This window comes from Anarhichas minor, unplaced genomic scaffold (assembly GCF_050575085.1).
Source record: "Anarhichas minor isolate MPS153535 unplaced genomic scaffold, ASM5057508v1 ptg000007l, whole genome shotgun sequence".
Classification (NCBI taxonomy): Eukaryota; Metazoa; Chordata; class Actinopteri; order Perciformes; family Anarhichadidae; genus Anarhichas; species Anarhichas minor.
Genome location: NW_027466453.1, coordinates 4,689,641 through 4,707,854, shown reverse-complemented (window position 1 = coordinate 4,707,854; position 18,214 = coordinate 4,689,641). Strand labels below are relative to the sequence as shown.

The 18,214-nt window shown below is 42.4% G+C and overlaps 4 protein-coding genes across 5 annotated transcripts; all 4 read right to left on the bottom strand.

Moving 5' to 3' along the window:
- Window positions 1–70: 70 nt before the first annotated feature.
- Window positions 71–1,939, bottom strand: trir (telomerase RNA component interacting RNase). Of its 2 annotated transcripts, none has more exons than XM_076083123.1 (3): window positions 1,068–1,939; window positions 653–724; window positions 71–554 (listed from the first exon to the last, which is right to left on the bottom strand). In XM_076083123.1, exons 1-3 carry the CDS (start codon window positions 1,374–1,376, stop codon window positions 447–449), a joined length of 489 nt encoding a protein of 162 aa, XP_075939238.1. In that variant the 5' UTR covers window positions 1,377–1,939; the 3' UTR covers window positions 71–446. The 2 variants fall into 2 exon arrangements, with proteins under 2 accessions (XP_075939238.1, XP_075939244.1); XM_076083129.1 differs by having other exon boundaries at window positions 1,086–1,932.
- A 4,406-nt stretch (window positions 1,940–6,345) lies between these two features.
- On the bottom strand, window positions 6,346–7,619 carry LOC142945250 (ferritin, spleen middle subunit-like). The gene is made up of 4 exons (XM_076086670.1): window positions 7,518–7,619; window positions 6,930–7,076; window positions 6,628–6,753; window positions 6,346–6,501 (listed from the first exon to the last, which is right to left on the bottom strand). Exons 1-4 carry the CDS (start codon window positions 7,617–7,619, stop codon window positions 6,346–6,348), a joined length of 531 nt encoding a protein of 176 aa, XP_075942785.1.
- Window positions 7,620–11,286: 3,667 nt separating this feature from the next.
- On the bottom strand, window positions 11,287–13,129 carry LOC142945249 (ferritin, spleen middle subunit-like). Its single transcript, XM_076086669.1, has 4 exons — window positions 13,028–13,129; window positions 11,875–12,021; window positions 11,573–11,698; window positions 11,287–11,442 (listed from the first exon to the last, which is right to left on the bottom strand). The coding sequence occupies exons 1-4, from the start codon at window positions 13,127–13,129 to the stop codon at window positions 11,287–11,289; spliced, it is 531 nt and encodes a 176-aa protein (XP_075942784.1).
- A 3,786-nt stretch (window positions 13,130–16,915) lies between these two features.
- Window positions 16,916–18,214, bottom strand: LOC142945248 (ferritin, spleen middle subunit-like). The gene is made up of 4 exons (XM_076086668.1): window positions 18,113–18,214; window positions 17,498–17,644; window positions 17,196–17,321; window positions 16,916–17,071 (listed from the first exon to the last, which is right to left on the bottom strand). The coding sequence occupies exons 1-4, from the start codon at window positions 18,212–18,214 to the stop codon at window positions 16,916–16,918; spliced, it is 531 nt and encodes a 176-aa protein (XP_075942783.1).

Genomic DNA, 18,214 nt, shown 5'->3' with positions numbered 1-18,214 from the left:
GGTAAGTTTATACTTTTAACAAGAGTCTCGCAGTGAAGTCAAGTGAGACTATTACAAACCAACACAAAACTGAGGCACAACACCACACATTAATGGGCAGTGTAGATTTAATTGACACCTTGGTTTGACTATTAAATCAAATCCAACTGCTAATGAACCCTAACTTAACCCAGACATGACAAATTAGAAAACATTTAACAATAATGAATGCCAAGTTTCCAAAACACCTTTTGACATCAGATTACCAGAGTCCCAACAAAGAACAAGCAACACAAAAATAAAGAGGGAAAAAGGCCCTTCAATCTACGCAGTTTGTGAAGAGCTTTCCGCGAAGGGTGACTTGAGCTGGCAGTATGAGAAGGTTCAGGATTGGCCGGCCGTCCCGGAGCTTCTCCCAGATGGTCGTCCACCTCACAAACACTTTGTCGCGTTCGCGTCATGGAACCCTACTTGACCAGAGGCCTGGTCTTATCGTCGTCCCCACACTCGTGGGCTTTGTACTTTTTTACCTCGGCCATATACGATGACCAAGCATCGCTCTTGCCTGGCTTGCTCTGCGGGAGAGGAAAACACAAAGTGATTAAAGTCAGAAGTCCAACAACAAGAATATTTCAAATTGACACCCCCCCCCCCCACCACCATCTCCACTCACTTCTGATTCGTTGTTCTGCTTCTTTGCAACCACGCCGGTCTTTAGGAACACGCCGCCTCTGCGCTTCCCCACCTGGGTTAGGGGATAGAAGACTGAAACCGTTATAGGAGCCCTTGCAGATGGACTGTCAATGAAGGAGACTACACCAGAGCAGACGGTCTACATTTAGTTTCTCGCCGCACCACCGGCGAAACCATCAGTAAAAAGGAGCATCCATAGTCTTCGCTGGTCTACAATTATTGCCACAATGTGTTCAGAACACATGGAAAAGTAAAACAAATCACTGGCAGGTACTAGGCGAGTACTACTGAAATATTGGCCATTATTTCAGGATGTAATAGCTTTAGTGTCAGAGCGAGACTGTCAATGGTGCTCCACTTTGGATGCGTGTTGAAATACTGCTATCTCATCTTACAACTGCCAAACCCCTTACAAAGCTCGTCACGGGAGGGGGCTTCTTTTCCACTGGTGTCAGTCCTTGCTCGGTGTCTCTCGCCTCTCCACCTGTCTGCTGCGTCTCCTTTTTCCTCTTCGCCTCCGCCTCCATCTTCTTCTTGAACATCTCCATGAAGCTGCCGTCGTTGGCGAACGCGTTGCCCCCGGGCACCGGGGCTCTGCTCGCCGCCGGCGCGGGGCTGCTGGAGGGGGACGCGGGGCTGCCGCAGCTGGAGTCGCTGCTGCTGCCGCTCGTCTGAGGTTTGCCGTGTGCGCGCTTTGGATCCATGTTGCAGGGCGCAATGTTCAGAGGCAGTTACGGTCCAGCGGCTCGAGTCGAGTTAAGTGTCCGTAGTCTGCAAAGTGTGGCTTTGTTGCCAAGTTGGCCTTGAATGAACAACACCGCTAACACGCCGCTAGACAGGCTGGACCCCACCCGCAACACGATACAAAAAGCCCCGGAATCAGTCCACCTAAACAGCTACAGTCCAAGGCGGGGAAAAAAAGAAAAATAATTTTAAAAGGCTTCACAATGTCAGCCCTCTGGAGCACAACCTCCCGACAAAAACAAAAGCAGGCGCTGGTCCGGCTGCTAACGTGGCTAACACCGCGGGCTAATGTCCGGTTTAGTGAGGTCTTTACAGGCGAACAAACTCAACTTGAACCTCCAATTCATGTGTGAGACGTATCCAAATACACAGATACAGCAAATGTGTACCTCGAAGTTCAAATGCCTGCAGCAAAGTCTCAGAGGTTCGTCGAATTTACACACGCTTTTCGCTAATTTCAGCCGTCTAGCGCCTGCTGTCGGCCATGTTTAATTTCCCCCTGATGACGTCACTGTGTGGCTGTAGCGTCCGCTGCTGTGCCGGAAGTGACGCAGATATTTAAGAATCCTTACTGGAAGACTACTGTTGAGCTTTTGCTTGGGTTGAATCATTCAAACATGTACATTGCATTTGTCCCTCACTTAAATAATCAATGATAATCCCTGACTACAAAAATACATGGAAACAAGCGTTTTAATTATGAGATTTTCCATTGTAAAAGTCAGATATTTCTACTGTGAAATAGCTACATTTCTGAATACTTGAGGTACTATAAAAACCCATTGCTCAATAATGATTGTCATATTTGATTTCAGGACATCTCTAAATATGAACATAGTGAAATGACTTATATCTGAAAAGAAATGTCTGACTTTTACTTTGGAAAATCTCAGAATTGATATAATATTGATTTTTTTTTTGTCTTTATGTTGTCAGAGATTTCTTCAACTCAAAGGCATCAGTCATTGCCAGTAATAACTCATTTCATTTTTTTTCACCAAACAAAGATCAAAGACTAAAGCTAAAGACATGTCCCTCACAATTTTGTGGTATTTTTGTTTTAAATTTATTAGGGACACATAATTCATGCTTGTGAGTAATCCCCTTGACCTTATTTACAGCTACTTTGAAGGACTGCGGTACATGGCCTGTTAGTAAAGACAGATTGATCATATCTAGTAAAGACGTGCTAATTAACGGTAACACTTCTTTAAGCAGCCTAGTCGGTATAGGGTCTAAAAGACAGGTCGAAGGTTTAGACGTAGAAATTGTCAAGGTCGATGGGAGTAAAGCCATCTAAATATATATCAGGGTTTACAGCTGTTTATAAGGTTACTATATTTGAGGATAGATATCGACAAGATCATCAACCTGGGACAGACTAAAGTTATCACAGGAGTCCTCTGTTATATTGAGACATGATATTGAATTAAATACAGACGGAATCGTTTCTTTAAATTGAGCTACAGCACCATCAGAGACATCTGGTGGAGAAACGTTTGCCTAATTCAAAAGTTATTAGATAATGGTCCGATAAAAGAGGGTTCTGTGGAAAGACTATTAAATCTTCTATTTTAATGCCATAAGTCAGAACCAGGTCGAGGGTTAAAACAGTGAGTGGGTTTCTGTACACAGACAGAAGCCAATCGAATCTAATAATAAGATAAATGCAGTACTAAGGCTATTGTTCTCGACATCCACATGAATATTAAAATCACCTACAATAATTACTTTATCTGTTTTAAGAACTAGACGTGATAAGAACTCTGAAAATTCCGATAGGAATTCAGAATACGGACCTGGGGCCCGGTACACTATAACACATATAACTGGCTGTATTGTTTTACAGGTTGGGTGTGAAAGACTAAGAACCAGGCTTTCAAATGAGTTATAATCTAGTTTAGGTTTAGGGTTTAGTAATAGGCTTGAGTTAAACATGGCTGCTACTCCACCTCCTCGGCCGGTGCCTCGAGGAATGTGAGTATTGATATGACTTGGAGGAGTTGATTCATTTAGGCTGACATATTCTTCATTACACAGCCAGGTTACAAAATAAATCAATATGATTATCTGATATTAAATCATTTACTAATACAGCTTTAGATGACAGAGATCTGATATCTAAGAGTCCACATTTAATTCTCCTATTTTGTTGCACTGTTGCGTTAGTATTAACTTGGATTAAGTTATTTAGTTTAACTCCTCGACTGTTTACTTTTAATTTAATACATTTAAGTGGCCGTGGGGCAGACACAGTCTCTATATGGTTTTGGGTAACTGCTCGAATGGAAGCGCAGAGAAGTGTGTAAGACTGCAACTCTGCTTCCTGGTCTAACCTCACGGATTAGGTCCACAAAGAAACTGGGTCAGATTTACAGAAATGAGATCCGCTCCATCCAGAGTGGGATGGATGCCTTCACTCCTAAGCAGACCAGGTTTCCCCCAGAAAGTCTGCCAATTATCTACGAAGCCCACATTGTATACTGGACATGCTGGAACGATGACATGCGGCTATACAAAAAATGTGATGATTTTGTAAAAATGTAATGAAAAAATTAAATATAATATTCATATCTATGTTTTCATTTCCTGCAACAAAGACGTGTTGTGTTCTCGTTGGCTTAGAATGAGCCATATAGCTACAAAGGGAGCTGGTCGTCTTCACGGAGTCCGCAGTGTTGCACCGCCATGTTTCTACCGCAGCCCAGAACGGACAAACTACATTGTGGCTCTCTCAAGAGCCTTTTGTGTTTTTCCGTTACCTGAGGGCCTGAAAGGGAGGGGTGATTGGAGGTGTATTCATCAATCAATCTTTATTTGTATAGCAAATTTCATACATGTTAGTGCAGGTCAAAGTGCTGCACAGATGACTGACAAGCCAAAAATACAACAGAACAAGTGTGGACTGAGAAAACAACGGATGAAGCAGAAGAAAAACAACTAAAAGTAAACAAAATAAAAATGTTTAGCACCCTAAACGGAGGAGTTTGAAAACACCCCCGAGATTGGAGGTGTTTGAAAACTCCGGGGTTGCGTTTGAGTGTGGACGGTCGGAAACTGATGTGTTTAGAAAAAATGACATTTTCATGCTCGTATTTATCCCTCTTCTCTTGCCGTAGTTAGTGCCTCGTTGTTTTTAGATTCTAATGAGAAGACACGCTGCACTAACGTTTTACTTCTTCCGTTTGGTAGCCTTGAGAGACCTTAGTCTGTAAGTATTTCTTTATGAAGCATGAAAAGATGTACGAAGATATATTATATTTGCTCTTTTAGTATAGCATTTGTGTTGTATTAAATGCTAATCGCGGTTAGCATTTCTCCATTGGCGGTAATGTTAGAATTAGCTTAGAAGCTAGCTAGTCGGACATGTTACATGATGGCTAAGCAAGAGCAGAATAGAGTGAGAGACGTGTGTTGACCACATTTATGGACCATAATCTAGTAAATGTTTACGTGTAAGTGTTGATTTTAAAGTAAATTTGATGTGAGAGAGAGAGAGAGAGAAAGACCCGCAGCGCTGTAACTAAGTCTGAAAAATAAAACTTCTAAAACGTTCCACGAACTGTGTCTGTTTGAGTTTATAGAGGAAGATTTTAGAGGAAGATCTTAAGTATCAAACACAACCTTTCATTATTAAAGACTACTTTATTACTCCGTCGTATTTTTTTAAAACTCAGCAACCAATCTACTTCCTGTTTACACCGTCACACGCATGCCCAATGTACGTTAATGGTCACGTGCTGCCCGTCTTCGAAGGCTGCCGTGTGGATGCAGATCAATTCGAGAATGATGCTGAAATGCCCGTGTGGACGGAGATCGTTTCTATTTGACAAATCTGCTTCCAAATAGAAATGGAGTAATGTGGATCAGTCAAAAAGAACAGTTCTCATGTAGGGGGGGACAAATCTGTACAGTATTGCATTACCATATTTTTACAGGCCACTGGATGGTGCTGAAGTTCTTCCTGGTGCGGTCGTTGGTAAAGTCTGTGAGCTTGGACTTTGTATAACTAAACTATACTTAAATGAGTTTGACATACTTTGACCATTTCATAAATGACACTCTTAGCAATGAATTATTTCTATATGCTTTGCAAGTTATTTCTTTAAATACTTGGCTGCCACAGTAAAAAAAAAAAATAAAAGATTCAGACCCTGCTGTACAGAGCCCCTTGTGGCAAATTTGTATAAACTAAATTGGATATATTCTGTACAGTTTCCTTCTAACAAAGCAGGCCAATAAAAACATGTAATTAAAACTCTTAAACTCATGAGGATTTCATAACAGTTATGTGGCAGTGTGCCGTTTCAGAATTCCTTTGTTTATTCAGTAATAAAAGAAAATGTAGCCTGGGAGGAATCAGGACTTTAACTTCGTTGAACTGTGGGGAAAATAAATATAAATGTCCTGCTGAGAAGGAAAAACCAGAGAGTAAAGCTCTGGTGACTTGATGGTAGTTATTGTAGATTTAAAGGCGGTGCAGTCATTCATGAGCATGTACACTTTATAAGGGAAAGAGTTACAGATTAGCTCCATTTAGGAGTTACCGACTACTAACCAGCACTTTGGTTTAATAAACGATGGTGTGTAAACATAACAGCTTTTAAGTCAATATGAAAAGGGTGCGTAACAGATGCAGATCAGACAACAGAGTCCAGCTCAACATGTTTATTCAGATTAAGAACAGATCAGAAACAGTCGTTCAAATGTCACACAAGAGGAGATTTATAGGTAATGAGGGCAAAGTCATCACCTTATAAATATCTATCCTTAAATGACATTTAAAAAACCCGGTGACACCACCAGAACTCATCAACTCCACAGGTCAAGCAGATTAGATTTAAATTCACGCTCACTGGAGCAGAAGGGTGCGTTTAAAGCCTGTGTGCCACATCTTCCCTCCAGGCTCAACCCTGAGACTTTGCATATTTAGCTCTTTGCCCCCAGGGTGTGCTTGTCGAACAGGTACTCCGCCATCTTGTTTTTGTTGGCGTCCATGCGGGAGAGGTTGGAGATGTAGTCGCCCAGCTTCTTGATGGCCTCCACCTGCTCGTTCAGGTAGTGGGTCTCCAGGAAGTTGCACATCTGAGGAACGGAGACGAGAGAGAGAGAGAGAGATTACTACGCGTACAGACGAATGCCAGAGCACACAAGTTTGTGGTGTAGCCGGGACCGTCTTTGGCAGACCTCGCGGCACTAATTCACACTTACATGAGGGTCTACGTTGTCAGAAGCCAGTTTGTGCAGGTCCAGCAGGGCCTGGTTGACGTTCTTCTCCAGCTGCAGGGCGCACTGCATGGCCTCCAGCCCGCTGCCCCACTCATCACGGTCTGGTTTCTACGGAGGGAAAAACATTCAATTATAGCAGACTGAACGGTCATGATAATAATTGGTGGTAAACGGGAGGGACCGAGTGTCCCACTGCTGCAGGTTAATCCCAGTTTATTTGTCCTAGACAGACAGGGTGCAGCAAGACACGTCTCAACGGGGCCAGTCCTCCAGTGTGTACCGACCTTCAGGTCCTGGAGGAAGATGCGTCCTCCCCTGTTGTTCTGGAAGGCCAGCAGCTTCTGGGCGTGCTCCCTCTCCTCGTCACTGTTCTCCTTGAAGAAATGGGCGAAGCCTTCGAGGGCCACATCGTCACGGGAGAAGTAAAAGGCCTGTAAACAAGGGACAAGAGGGACAAGAGGGAAAAAAAAGGTTGTGACAAACAGTTCGGCAGCAAAGTAGTGGTCAGGCACACGAGTCATGGTTTTGAAAGGACTAGTTGGTTTGGACACAGACTGGCATCATGTTTGAAGAAGTAAAAAAAAAAAAACCCCAGCATAAACATGACTCAGCATGTTTGACTCAATGTGGTGAGTGGGGGATAAAACACTCCTTATCTGGCAACCATCAGATAAACAAGTGAGAGATGCAGAGAAACAGTGCTGCCATACTGCATTACTTATAAAACACAATCAATTTAATGACAATTGTATTTTATATTTATTCTTTTAACAGCAAATATTTTTTTATATCAAGACATACAATAGATGCAGATACTTAGCATACATTAATACATACTACGAAGATACAATAAATTGAAGTGTTCTTCTCACCATGGAAGTGTAGGTGTAAGAGGCGAACAGCTCCATGTTGACCATCCGGTTGACGGCGGCCTCGCAGTCGCGGTGGTAGTTCTGACGGACCTGAGACTCCATTGTAGCTGGCGTTTCTTGCGGGTTTCTTCTCTTGTTTTCTTAGCAAAACGGTACAAAAAATAGCTTAACGGCGACTTTCTCGGTAGTGTTCAAGTAATAAAGGTTTGTCGTGTCCGGAATGCAGAGTAGAAGAAGTAGTACGCGGGACGAAGGAAGAAGTTCCGTTCAAACACTGTTGAAGCAAGAACTCCTTGTGGTTTCTCTCCCTGGTGTGAATGGTAAACGTCTCGCTCCGCGGTTTTATACCCTTGCCGGAGCTCGTGACACACGTTACGTCACTCCACGCATTTCCGCCAATCACTGAGCTCAGACAGCGGCAGAGCTGTGAGACTAGGGATGAGGTCGCATCCCCCTTCCTCATTCGGGGAAAAACAGGTTTTTCATATTCCATTGATTTATTCACACGTGCAATGACGAAGCACTTTTTGTTATTATCTCAAAAGACAATAAACTGAATTATATTTGAATGTAAATTCAAAGACTGAATAGGCTGAGTGTGTAATATATGTGTGCAAAGGTGGGTTGTGAAGTTATAATTTTCCCTTTATACAAACAGCATAAAGATATAAAACTGTACATTTAGATTTAGAAAACTGAATACTCCTACATATAGACACAAATCCTCTACTGTTGTATAAACTACAATACATCAGGACATATTTAAATACAAATAGAAAACTGTTTCTGGTCTCAAAATCGTTGAATGCAAGTACTTGCAACTGCAAATGATAAACATCAGAATAACTTCCAATCCTCTGTTTAATAGTGCTCTTGACTTTTTTATGAATTTTGTTAACAGAGATTATATACTGAGTTCTGGCCTTGCCTTCTCTCTATAAAGCGACCCAGCACTGGATTGTTAAAAAAATTAAAATAAATACGTTGTTCACTATACATGCACGCACAGAAGTACAATGTATGTACTACAAGGATCATTGTTAAAGATAAAGTACAAGGCTAAAAACTAAAGTGACGATGTGATTTTTAACAGCTTCATTTCATTCCTTAATCACACGAATCAATCCTCTGACAACAAAAACCATCATTGCTTCAGATATTTCAGGCTAAATGTAGATAAAACTGTGAGATCACAAAGGCATCGCCCACTGTGGGCTGTTCAAATGCACCCAGGGTTACTTTCATTAGTTATGGTTCATGAAGGTACAGCAAGGCTAGGGACTCGGTGGAGACCGGCCTGTGGCAATAACTGACTGTTCACTAAAGCCCTCCCCTGAAAAGCAACTGTCCAATCACCGCTTAGCAACCGTAACTGGGCACAGCAGGTCTGTGAAGCTTTGGCTAACTAGCATACTGAATATTTCACAAAATATGGTTTGATGGTAAATTGGAACGGATTGATGTTACTTTAAATAAAGTATTTAGAAATTTGGATAGAAAACATTTATGTCACTGAATCACTGGTGTCTGTCAAGGTTCAAGGTTAAGTTATTGTCATTGTCCAACACAGGGTTAGCAACAGAATGCAGTTGTTCCTTTCTGCTACATGAGTGAAACAAACAAACTACTTATTATGGTGAGTGTTCCACCAGCTTGCTGGTTGAACAGTGAAGGTGAGCTGCTGCAGGGAGCTGTACTCAACCATCTTAGCACAATTGACACAAATGAACATGTGACACCGAATGGAGACGCGTTTTTCAACTAGTGTCACGAAGTCCCCCAAAGAAGTGTATCATTCTATAAGTTTCCCCTCTCTCCTTGCATAGATATGTGGGTGGAATTTAGAGTATTCTTGAAACCTATTTTTGTTAAACAGTTGGAGAACAATTAGATACTAAATAGGATGTGGGCTCTGCAGGATGACTGTTTCCTTGGAAACTGCACATCATTCCCAAATGATGTGCAGATTTTTAGGCCCTCTTTTTATCTCATAAGTCTCGTAAAATAATGTATATAGCTGCCATGAATGGTTTACAATCCCTCCCCGGCCCCCCTTAGGTTTGGGCTGAGCCCTGGATGGCTCCGCCCCTGCTGTGGAGTCCTGCAAATGTTACCTATCAACACAGTGAGTTGGTGGTGAGTTGAATAATTCTAGAAACTAAATCAAATCGAAAGCATAAATTCTTTGAATTTCTATAATAAGACTGCCACATTGTAGCCGACACATAAAACCACTGTGAGAGCCAATGTTTCCGAACGGACCTCCTTGACCTGAAAACCCCGATCCCCATCCGCAACACACCTCCTCTCTTCACCCCTCCCCTCCAGCCTGACCCGGTCACATGCACTGTGCAGGTAAATAAAAACCTCCCGAGAGAAGTTGCAGAGGAGCCTCCGGGGATTCACACAAGCAAAGCCTCTGTGCCCTGCTCACAACAGGCCTTCTCCTTCCCCACACGACTCACAGAAGCAGGTAAATATGCACCTCGGACTCTTCTTTCATGCAAAAATGTTTTTCATCACAGTAACATGGATGAATTATTTAGTACAACAATACTACAAACCTGTTTGTTGTTGCAACGCATGTTTTCAGTTTATACTGTCCAAGCTCACATGATCCCATCCCAATGACATCACTATGACATCATGGGGGTCTTGTTCTCCTCCAGTGGCACTGAAGACATACAGCTGTTCTGAGAGGTATTTAAAGTAGTACTTCCCATGCAGGGCTCTACTATAAGGATTCTTTAAACCAATCATGACAGGGTGAGTGAACTTACCAAACTATAACAGGAAACTACAACCAAATGCCAGGACACTGACATACTATCATTGTCAAATGATTGGTGGAAATCAAATTCCACCAAACTGTGATGATTGATTGATGGCTTTTTGAGACATATTTTGACTATTTCATGAATGACTTAGCAATGAATTATTTCTGAATGCTTTGAAAGTTCTTTAAATACTTGGCTGCCACAGTAAAAAAAAATGTAATTTCAGACCCTGCTGTACAGAGCCCCTTGTGACAAATTTGTATAAACTAAATTAGATATATTCTGTACACAAGGTTTCCTTCAATGCAGGCCAATAAAAATGTAATTTAAACTCTTAAAATCATTTGAGGATTTCATAATTAACAGTTATGTGGCAGTGTGCCGTTTCAGAATTCCTTTGTTTATTCAGTAATAAGAGAAAATGTAGCCTGGGACTTCATTGAACTGTGGGGAAAATAAATATAAATGTCCTGCTGAGAAGGAAAAACCAGAGAGTAAAGCTCTGGTGACTTGATGGTAGTTCTTGTAGATTTAAAGGCGGTGCAGTCATTCATGAGCATGTACACTTTATAAGGGAAAGAGTTACAGATTAGCTCCATTTAGGAGTTACCGACTACTAACCAGCACTTTGGTTTAATAAACGATGGTGTGTAAACATAACAGCTTTTAAGTCAATATGAAAAGGGTGCGTAACAGATGCAGATCAGACAACAGAGTCCAGCTCAACATGTTTATTCAGATTAAGAACAGATCAGAAACAGTCATTCAAATGTCACACAAGAGGAGATTTAGAGGTAATGAGGGCAAAGTCATCACCTTATAAATATCTATCCTTAAATGACATTTAAAAAACCCAGTGACACCACCAGAACTCATCAACTCCACAGGTCAAGCAGATTAGATTTAAATTCACACTCACTGGAGCAGAAGGGTGCGTTTAAAGCCTGTGTGCCACATCTTCCCTCCAGGCTCAACCCTGAGACTTTGCATATTTAGCTCTTTGCCCCCAGGGTGTGCTTGTCGAACAGGTACTCCGCCATCTTGTTTTTGTTGGCGTCCATGCGGGAGAGGTTGGAGATGTAGTCGCCCAGCTTCTTGATGGCCTCCACCTGCTCGTTCAGGTAGTGGGTCTCCAGGAAGTTGCACATCTGAGGAACGGAGACGAGAGAGAGAGAGAGAGAGAGATTACTACGCGTACAGACGAATGCTAGAGCACACAAGTTTGTGGTGTAGCCGGGACCGTCTTTGGCAGACCACGCGGCACTAATTCACACTTACATGAGGGTCTACGTTGTCAGAAGCCAGTTTGTGCAGGTCCAGCAGGGCCTGGTTGACGTTCTTCTCCAGCTGCAGGGCGCACTGCATGGCCTCCAGCCCGCTGCCCCACTCATCACGGTCTGGTTTCTACGGAGGGAAAAACATTCAATTATAGCAGACTGAACGGTCATGATAATAATTGGTGGTAAACGGGAGGGACCGAGTGTCCCACTGCTGCAGGTTAATCCCAGTTTATTTGTCCTAGACAGACAGGGTGCAGCAAGACACGTCTCAACGGGGCCAGTCCTCCAGTGTGTACCGACCTTCAGGTCCTGGAGGAAGATGCGTCCTCCCCTGTTGTTCTGGAAGGCCAGCAGCTTCTGGGCGTGCTCCCTCTCCTCGTCACTGTTCTCCTTGAAGAAATGGGCGAAGCCTTCGAGGGCCACATCGTCACGGGAGAAGTAAAAGGCCTGTAAACAAGGGACAAGAGGGGAGGAAGAGCGGAGGTTAGAACTGTGATTAGCAGACGTCACCATTATTTATATAAAAAAAAAAAAAAAAAAAAGGTTGTGCCAAACAGTAGTTATGCAGCAAAGTAGTGGTCAGGCACTGTGAGGAATTACAGTTTTTAAACTCCTAATTATGGAATTATGTTACAATGCTTTTACTTTAGGAAGTTTTGACCAAGAGGTGTGTTGTAAGAGTGGGGGTTTGAGGAATGGGTTGGAAGCCGGGGGGGGGGGGGGGGGGGGGGGGGGGGGGGGTTGTAAAGTGGCTGGGTGAGGTGTGAAGTTTAGGACAATGGGTCAAGGGAGGGGCTTATTGGACTTCAGCCAATCAGTGAGGTGATCGATGAGCTAAGAGATGTAACTTTGGAGGGACAAAGGATCTTGAGGGGGGAGGGTGGGGAGAGAGAGAGTCAGACCTCCTCCGTTTGTTTTGTTATTAATAATGTGATTCGGTTTGTATCTGTTTTTATGCTTCTTGGCTAATAAATCTATTTGAGTTTGACTTAAACCTGCTGTTGTGTTTTGGAGGCGATTGAGAGCACATGGCTGCAGGAAGGAGGGAGGAGGGAGGGATTTCTCCCAGTGTCCAAAAATTATGGACCTAACAGCACATGAGTCATGATTTTGAAGAGTCTAGTCGGTTTGGACACAGACCAGCGTCATGTTTGAAGAAGTTAAAAAATCAAAAACAAAAAACAGCATAAACATGACTCAGCGTGTTTGACTCAATGTGGCGAGTGGGGGATAAAACACTGCTCATCTGGCAACCATCAGATAAACAAGTGAGAGATGCAGAGAAACAGTGCTGCCATACTGCATTACTTATAAAACACAATCAATTTAATGACAATTGTATTTTATATTTCTTCTTTTATCAGCATATTTTTTTATATCAAGACACACAATAGATGCAGATACTTAGCATACATTAATACGAAGATACAATAAATTGAAGTGTTCTTCTCACCATGGAAGTGTAGGTGTAAGAGGCGAACAGCTCCATGTTGACCATCCGGTTGACGGCGGCCTCGCAGTCGCGGTGGTAGTTCTGACGGACCTGAGACTCCATTGTAGCTGGCGTTTCTTGCGGGTTTCTTCTCTTGTTTTCTTAGCAAAACGGTACAAAAAATAGCTTAACGGCGACTTTCTCGGTAGTGTTCAAGTAATAAAGGTTTGTCGTGTCCGGAATGCAGAGTAGAAGAAGTAGTACGCGGGACAAAGGAAGAAGTTCCGTTCAAACACTGTTGAAGCAAGAACTCCTTGTGGTTTCTCTCCCTGGTGTGAATGGTAAACGTCTCGCTCCGCGGTTTTATACCCTTGCCGGAGCTCGTGACACACGTTACGTCACTCCACGCATTTCCGCCAATCACTGAGCTCAGACAGCGGCAGAGCTGTGAGACGAGGGATGAGGTCGCATCCCCCTTCCTCATTCGGGGAAAAACAGGTTTTTCATATTCCATTGATTTATTCACACGTGCAATGACGAAGCACTTTTTGTTATTATCTCAAAAGACAATAAACTGAATTATATTTGAATGTAAATTCAAAGACTGAATAGGCTGAGTGTGCAATTTATGTGTGCAAAGGTGGGTTGTGAAGTTATCATTTTCCCTTTATACAAACAGCATAAAGATATAAAACTGTACATTTAGATTTAGAAAACTGAATACTCCTACATATAGACACAAACCCTCTACTGTTGTATAAACTACAATACATCAGGACATATTTAAATACAAATAGAAAACTGTTTCTGGTCTCAAAATCGTTGAATGCAAGTACTTGCAACTGCAAATGATAAACATCAGAATAACGTCCAATCCTCTGTTTAATAGTGCTCTTGACATTTTTATGAGTTTGTTAACAGAGATTATATACTGAGTTCTGGCCTTGCCTTCTCTCTATAAAGTGACCCAGCACTGGATTGTTAACCAATACTCCCCATAAGGCATCTATAGACCTTGCTTATCTCTGTAGTTAACTTTGGCCCGATACAGCAGAACTTGTTTTATCTCGTTATACAACACGACATCTCAAAACTGCTGATTATGTGTTTTCCACCGAGGTGTTCTTCTTTTTTGTATTGCATTACTCAATACCACAGCACTGTTGTGAGACACGACAGAGTCTGAAAAGCCTGAAAGGTCTTCGCTTTAAAATAACATGGGGGAGCCAAGGAAATGCTGTACTTACATATTGTTTGTGATCGTTTTTGTTTTTAATGAAAGTCGTGCTTCTAAAAGCCTCAGTCCTGTTTCAATGCAACTTTTTCTTTATGCATGCTCATATCTGTTCAATGTGAGTCAGATAAGTGACATCAGGTCTCCCTAAAGAGTGCGGTTTGGATGATGGTGTTTAGTTCAACTGTGATTTGATCACTGTTTGGAACTGACTTTGAAATAATCTACATGCTCTGTTATTTATCGGCCTCTGAAACACACACTGAGATTTTGGGTTGAGGTTTGTCCTCTTGTACACTTGAATATCATGCTTTTGTTAATAACACAAGAGATCATCTTTAATAAAGTGATACAGCACTTTCAGCCAATAGCTTTCCACTTGTATAGTGCCAGGTGGACGTCAAGGGTCACAACAATTATTTCATTCCTAAACTGCTGATTTAATGCTGCTGGTGAAGATCACTTGTGCAGATTTTTTCTTTTTCTTTAACTAGTATAAAATTGTGGTAGTTATGTATCAGCTAAAACTACAGTAAGAATGTTTGCAGTGCTGGCCAACGAGAGGGCGAACGTGTAATCATGTCAGGTCTTAAGAGTTGCTTCCTTTAGGCCTCTCGTCTCATCTGGCACACAGTAAGTATGGCGCCATGAGGGCTAGCGTACCACTAACAGAAACACTTACAGGTGCAAGTCAGCGATTCTAATCCAATCTTTGTCAACTCCAGTGAGTATCTCCTCACGGTCCGCTGAGCTGTTCAGGGGGTTCATGCCTGTGCACCGGACAGGTGAAAGGTCACGGCGAGAGAAAGGCTTGTGGGAGCATGAGGGACGGTAAAAATGAATTAGTATTGAAATTTGAGTGTTGACTTCAAAATATAAATAATCTGTCTCCAGTGTTTTTTTATTTTTATTTGACAGAAATTCAACAAAACACATTGCATGTTGCGACATGTTCGCTTTTCAATATATTCGTCCCATCATGGCTGGTAGTTAGCATAGCATCCAGGCTAGTTAACATAACTGCTACATTCCAGCTGTCTCTGTTTACATTTTTTATTTTTAAAGATGACGTAATCACGTAACACATTCCAGACTTTTATGAGGAGTGGCACCATAGTTTCCAGCCAGGTGTTAATCTTGATGAGAGTGTAGTGTGGTTGGTTTGGCCGCAGTGCAAAGGGCCACACTTTGATTTGAAAAACAACACGCTCTCTGAAGATGCATTCATTTTTCAAGAAACACCTCGACTACTTCGCCCTCATCACATCTCGTCTAAGCCAGATTCTTTACATTGTAGTATTCAGGAGGCCTTCGTTCTAGGAACTTCCAGGATCGCTCATGTGGTTTGTTGTTGGCTTCAGAAGCAGATGACTCAGCTCTTTTCACAGAAGTTGCATCACTCTTGTATACAGGATCTCAACCTGCATGGCATGCATCGTTGAACTGTGGGTGAAAAAAATAAAAATGTCCAAGCCCGAGCTCATATGATCCTAATGACATCATGGGGGTCTTGTTCTCCTCCAGTGGAACTGAAGACATCATACAGCTGTTCTGAGAGGTATTTAAAGTAATACTTCCCATGCAGGGCTCTACTATAAGGATTCTTTAAACCAATCATGACGGTGAGTGAACTTATCAAAATATAACAGGAAAATACAACCAAATGCCAGGACACTATACGAGATACTATCATTGTCAAATGATTGGTGGAAATCAAATTCCACCAAACTCGGTCATGATTGATGGCTTGTGACATACTAAACTATACTTGTTTTTATGACATACTTTTACTATTTCATGAATGACACTCTTGGCAATGAATCATTTCTGAATGCTTTGAAAGTTCTCTTTAAATACTTGGCTGCCACAGTAAAAAAAAAATGTAATTTCAGACCCTGCTGTACAGAGCCCCTTGTGGCAAATTTGTATAAACAAAATTAGATATATTCTGTACACAGTTTCCTTCCAACAATGCAGGGCAATACAAACATGTAATTTAAACTCTTAAAATCATGAGGATTTCATAATTAAGTTATGTGGCAGTGTGCCGTTTCAGAATTCCTTTGTTTATTCAGTAAAAAAAAGAAAATGTAGCCTGGGAGGAATCAGGACTTTCACTTCGTTGAACTGTGGGGAAAATAAATATAAATGTCCTGCTGAGAAGGAAAAACCAGAGAGTAAAGCTCTGGTGACTTGATGGCAGTTCTTGTGGATTTAAAGGCGGTGCAGTCATTCATGAGCATGTACACTTTATAAGGGAAAGAGTTACAGATTAGCTCCATTTAGGAGTTACCGACTACTAACCAGCACTTTGGTTTAATAAATGATGTTGTGTAAACATAACAGCTTTTAAGTCAATATGAAAAGGGTGCGTAACAGATGCAGATCAGACAACAGAGTCCAGCTCAACATGTTTATTCAGATTAAGAACAGATCAGAAACAGTCATTCAAATGTCACACAAGAGGAGATTTGGAGGTAATGAGGGCAAAGTCATCACCTTATAAATATCTATCCTTAAATGACATTTAAAAAACCCGGTGACACCACCAGAACTCATCAACTCCAAAGGTCAAGCAGAGTAGATTTAAATTCACGCTCACTGGAGCAGAAGGGTGCGTTTAAAGCCTGTGTGCCACATCTTCCCTCCAGGCTCAACCCTGAGACTTTGCATATTTAGCTCTTTGCCCCCAGGGTGTGCTTGTCGAACAGGTACTCCGCCATCTTGTTTTTGCTGGCGTCCATGCGGGAGAGGTTGGAGATGTAGTCGCCCAGCTTCTTGATGGCCTCCACCTGTTCGTTCAGGTAGTGGGTCTCCAGGAAGTTGCACATCTGAGGAACGGAGACGAGAGAGAGAGAGAGATTGCTACGCGTACAGACGAATGCTAGAGCACACGAGTTTGTGGTGTAGCCGGGACCGTCTTTGGCAGACCTCGCGGCACTAATTCACACTTACATGAGGGTCTACGTTGTCAGAAGCCAGTTTGTGCAGGTCCAGCAGGGCCTGGTTGACGTTCTTCACCAGCTGCAGGGCGCACTGCATGGCCTCCAGCCCGCTGCCCCACTCATCACGGTCTGGTTTCTACAGAGGAAAAAACATTCAATTATAGCAGACTGAACGGTCATGATAAGAATTGGTGGTAAATGGGAGGGACCGAGTGTCCCACTGCTGCAGGTTAATCCCAGTTTATTTGTCCTAGACAGACAGGGTGCAGCAAGACACGTCTCAACGGGGCCAGTCCTCCAGTGTGTACCGACCTTCAGGTCCTGGAGGAAGATGCGTCCTCCCCTGTTGTTCTGGAAGGCCAGCAGCTTCTGGGCGTGCTCCCTCTCCTCGTCGCTGTTCTCCTTGAAGAAATGGGCGAAGCCGTCGAGGGCCACATCGTCACGGGAGAAGTAAAAGGCCTGTAAACAAGGGACAAGAGGGGAGGAAGAGCAGAGGTTAGAACTGTGATTAGCAGACGTCACCATTATTTAAAAAAATAAATAAAAAGGTTGTGACAAACAGGCAACAAAGTAGTGGTCAGGCACATGAGTCATGGTTTTGAAAGGTCTAGTTAGTTTGGACACAGACCAGCATCATGTTTGAATAAGTTAAAAAAAAAATCAGCATAAACATGACTCAGCATGTTTGACTCAGTGTGGCGGATAAAACACTCCTTATCTGGCAACCATCAGATAAACAAGTGAGAGATGCAGAGAAACAGTGCTGCCATACTGCATTACTTATAAAACACAATCAATTTAATGACAATTGTATTTTATATTTCTTCTTTTAATAGCAAATATTTTTTTATATCAAGACATACAATAGATGCAGATACTTAGCATACATTAATACGAAGATACAATAAATTGAAGTGTTCTTCTCACCATGGAAGCGTAGGTGTAAGAGGCGAACAGCTCCATGTTGACCATCCGGTTGACGGCGGCCTCGCAGTCGCGGTGGTAGTTCTGACGGACCTGAGACTCCAT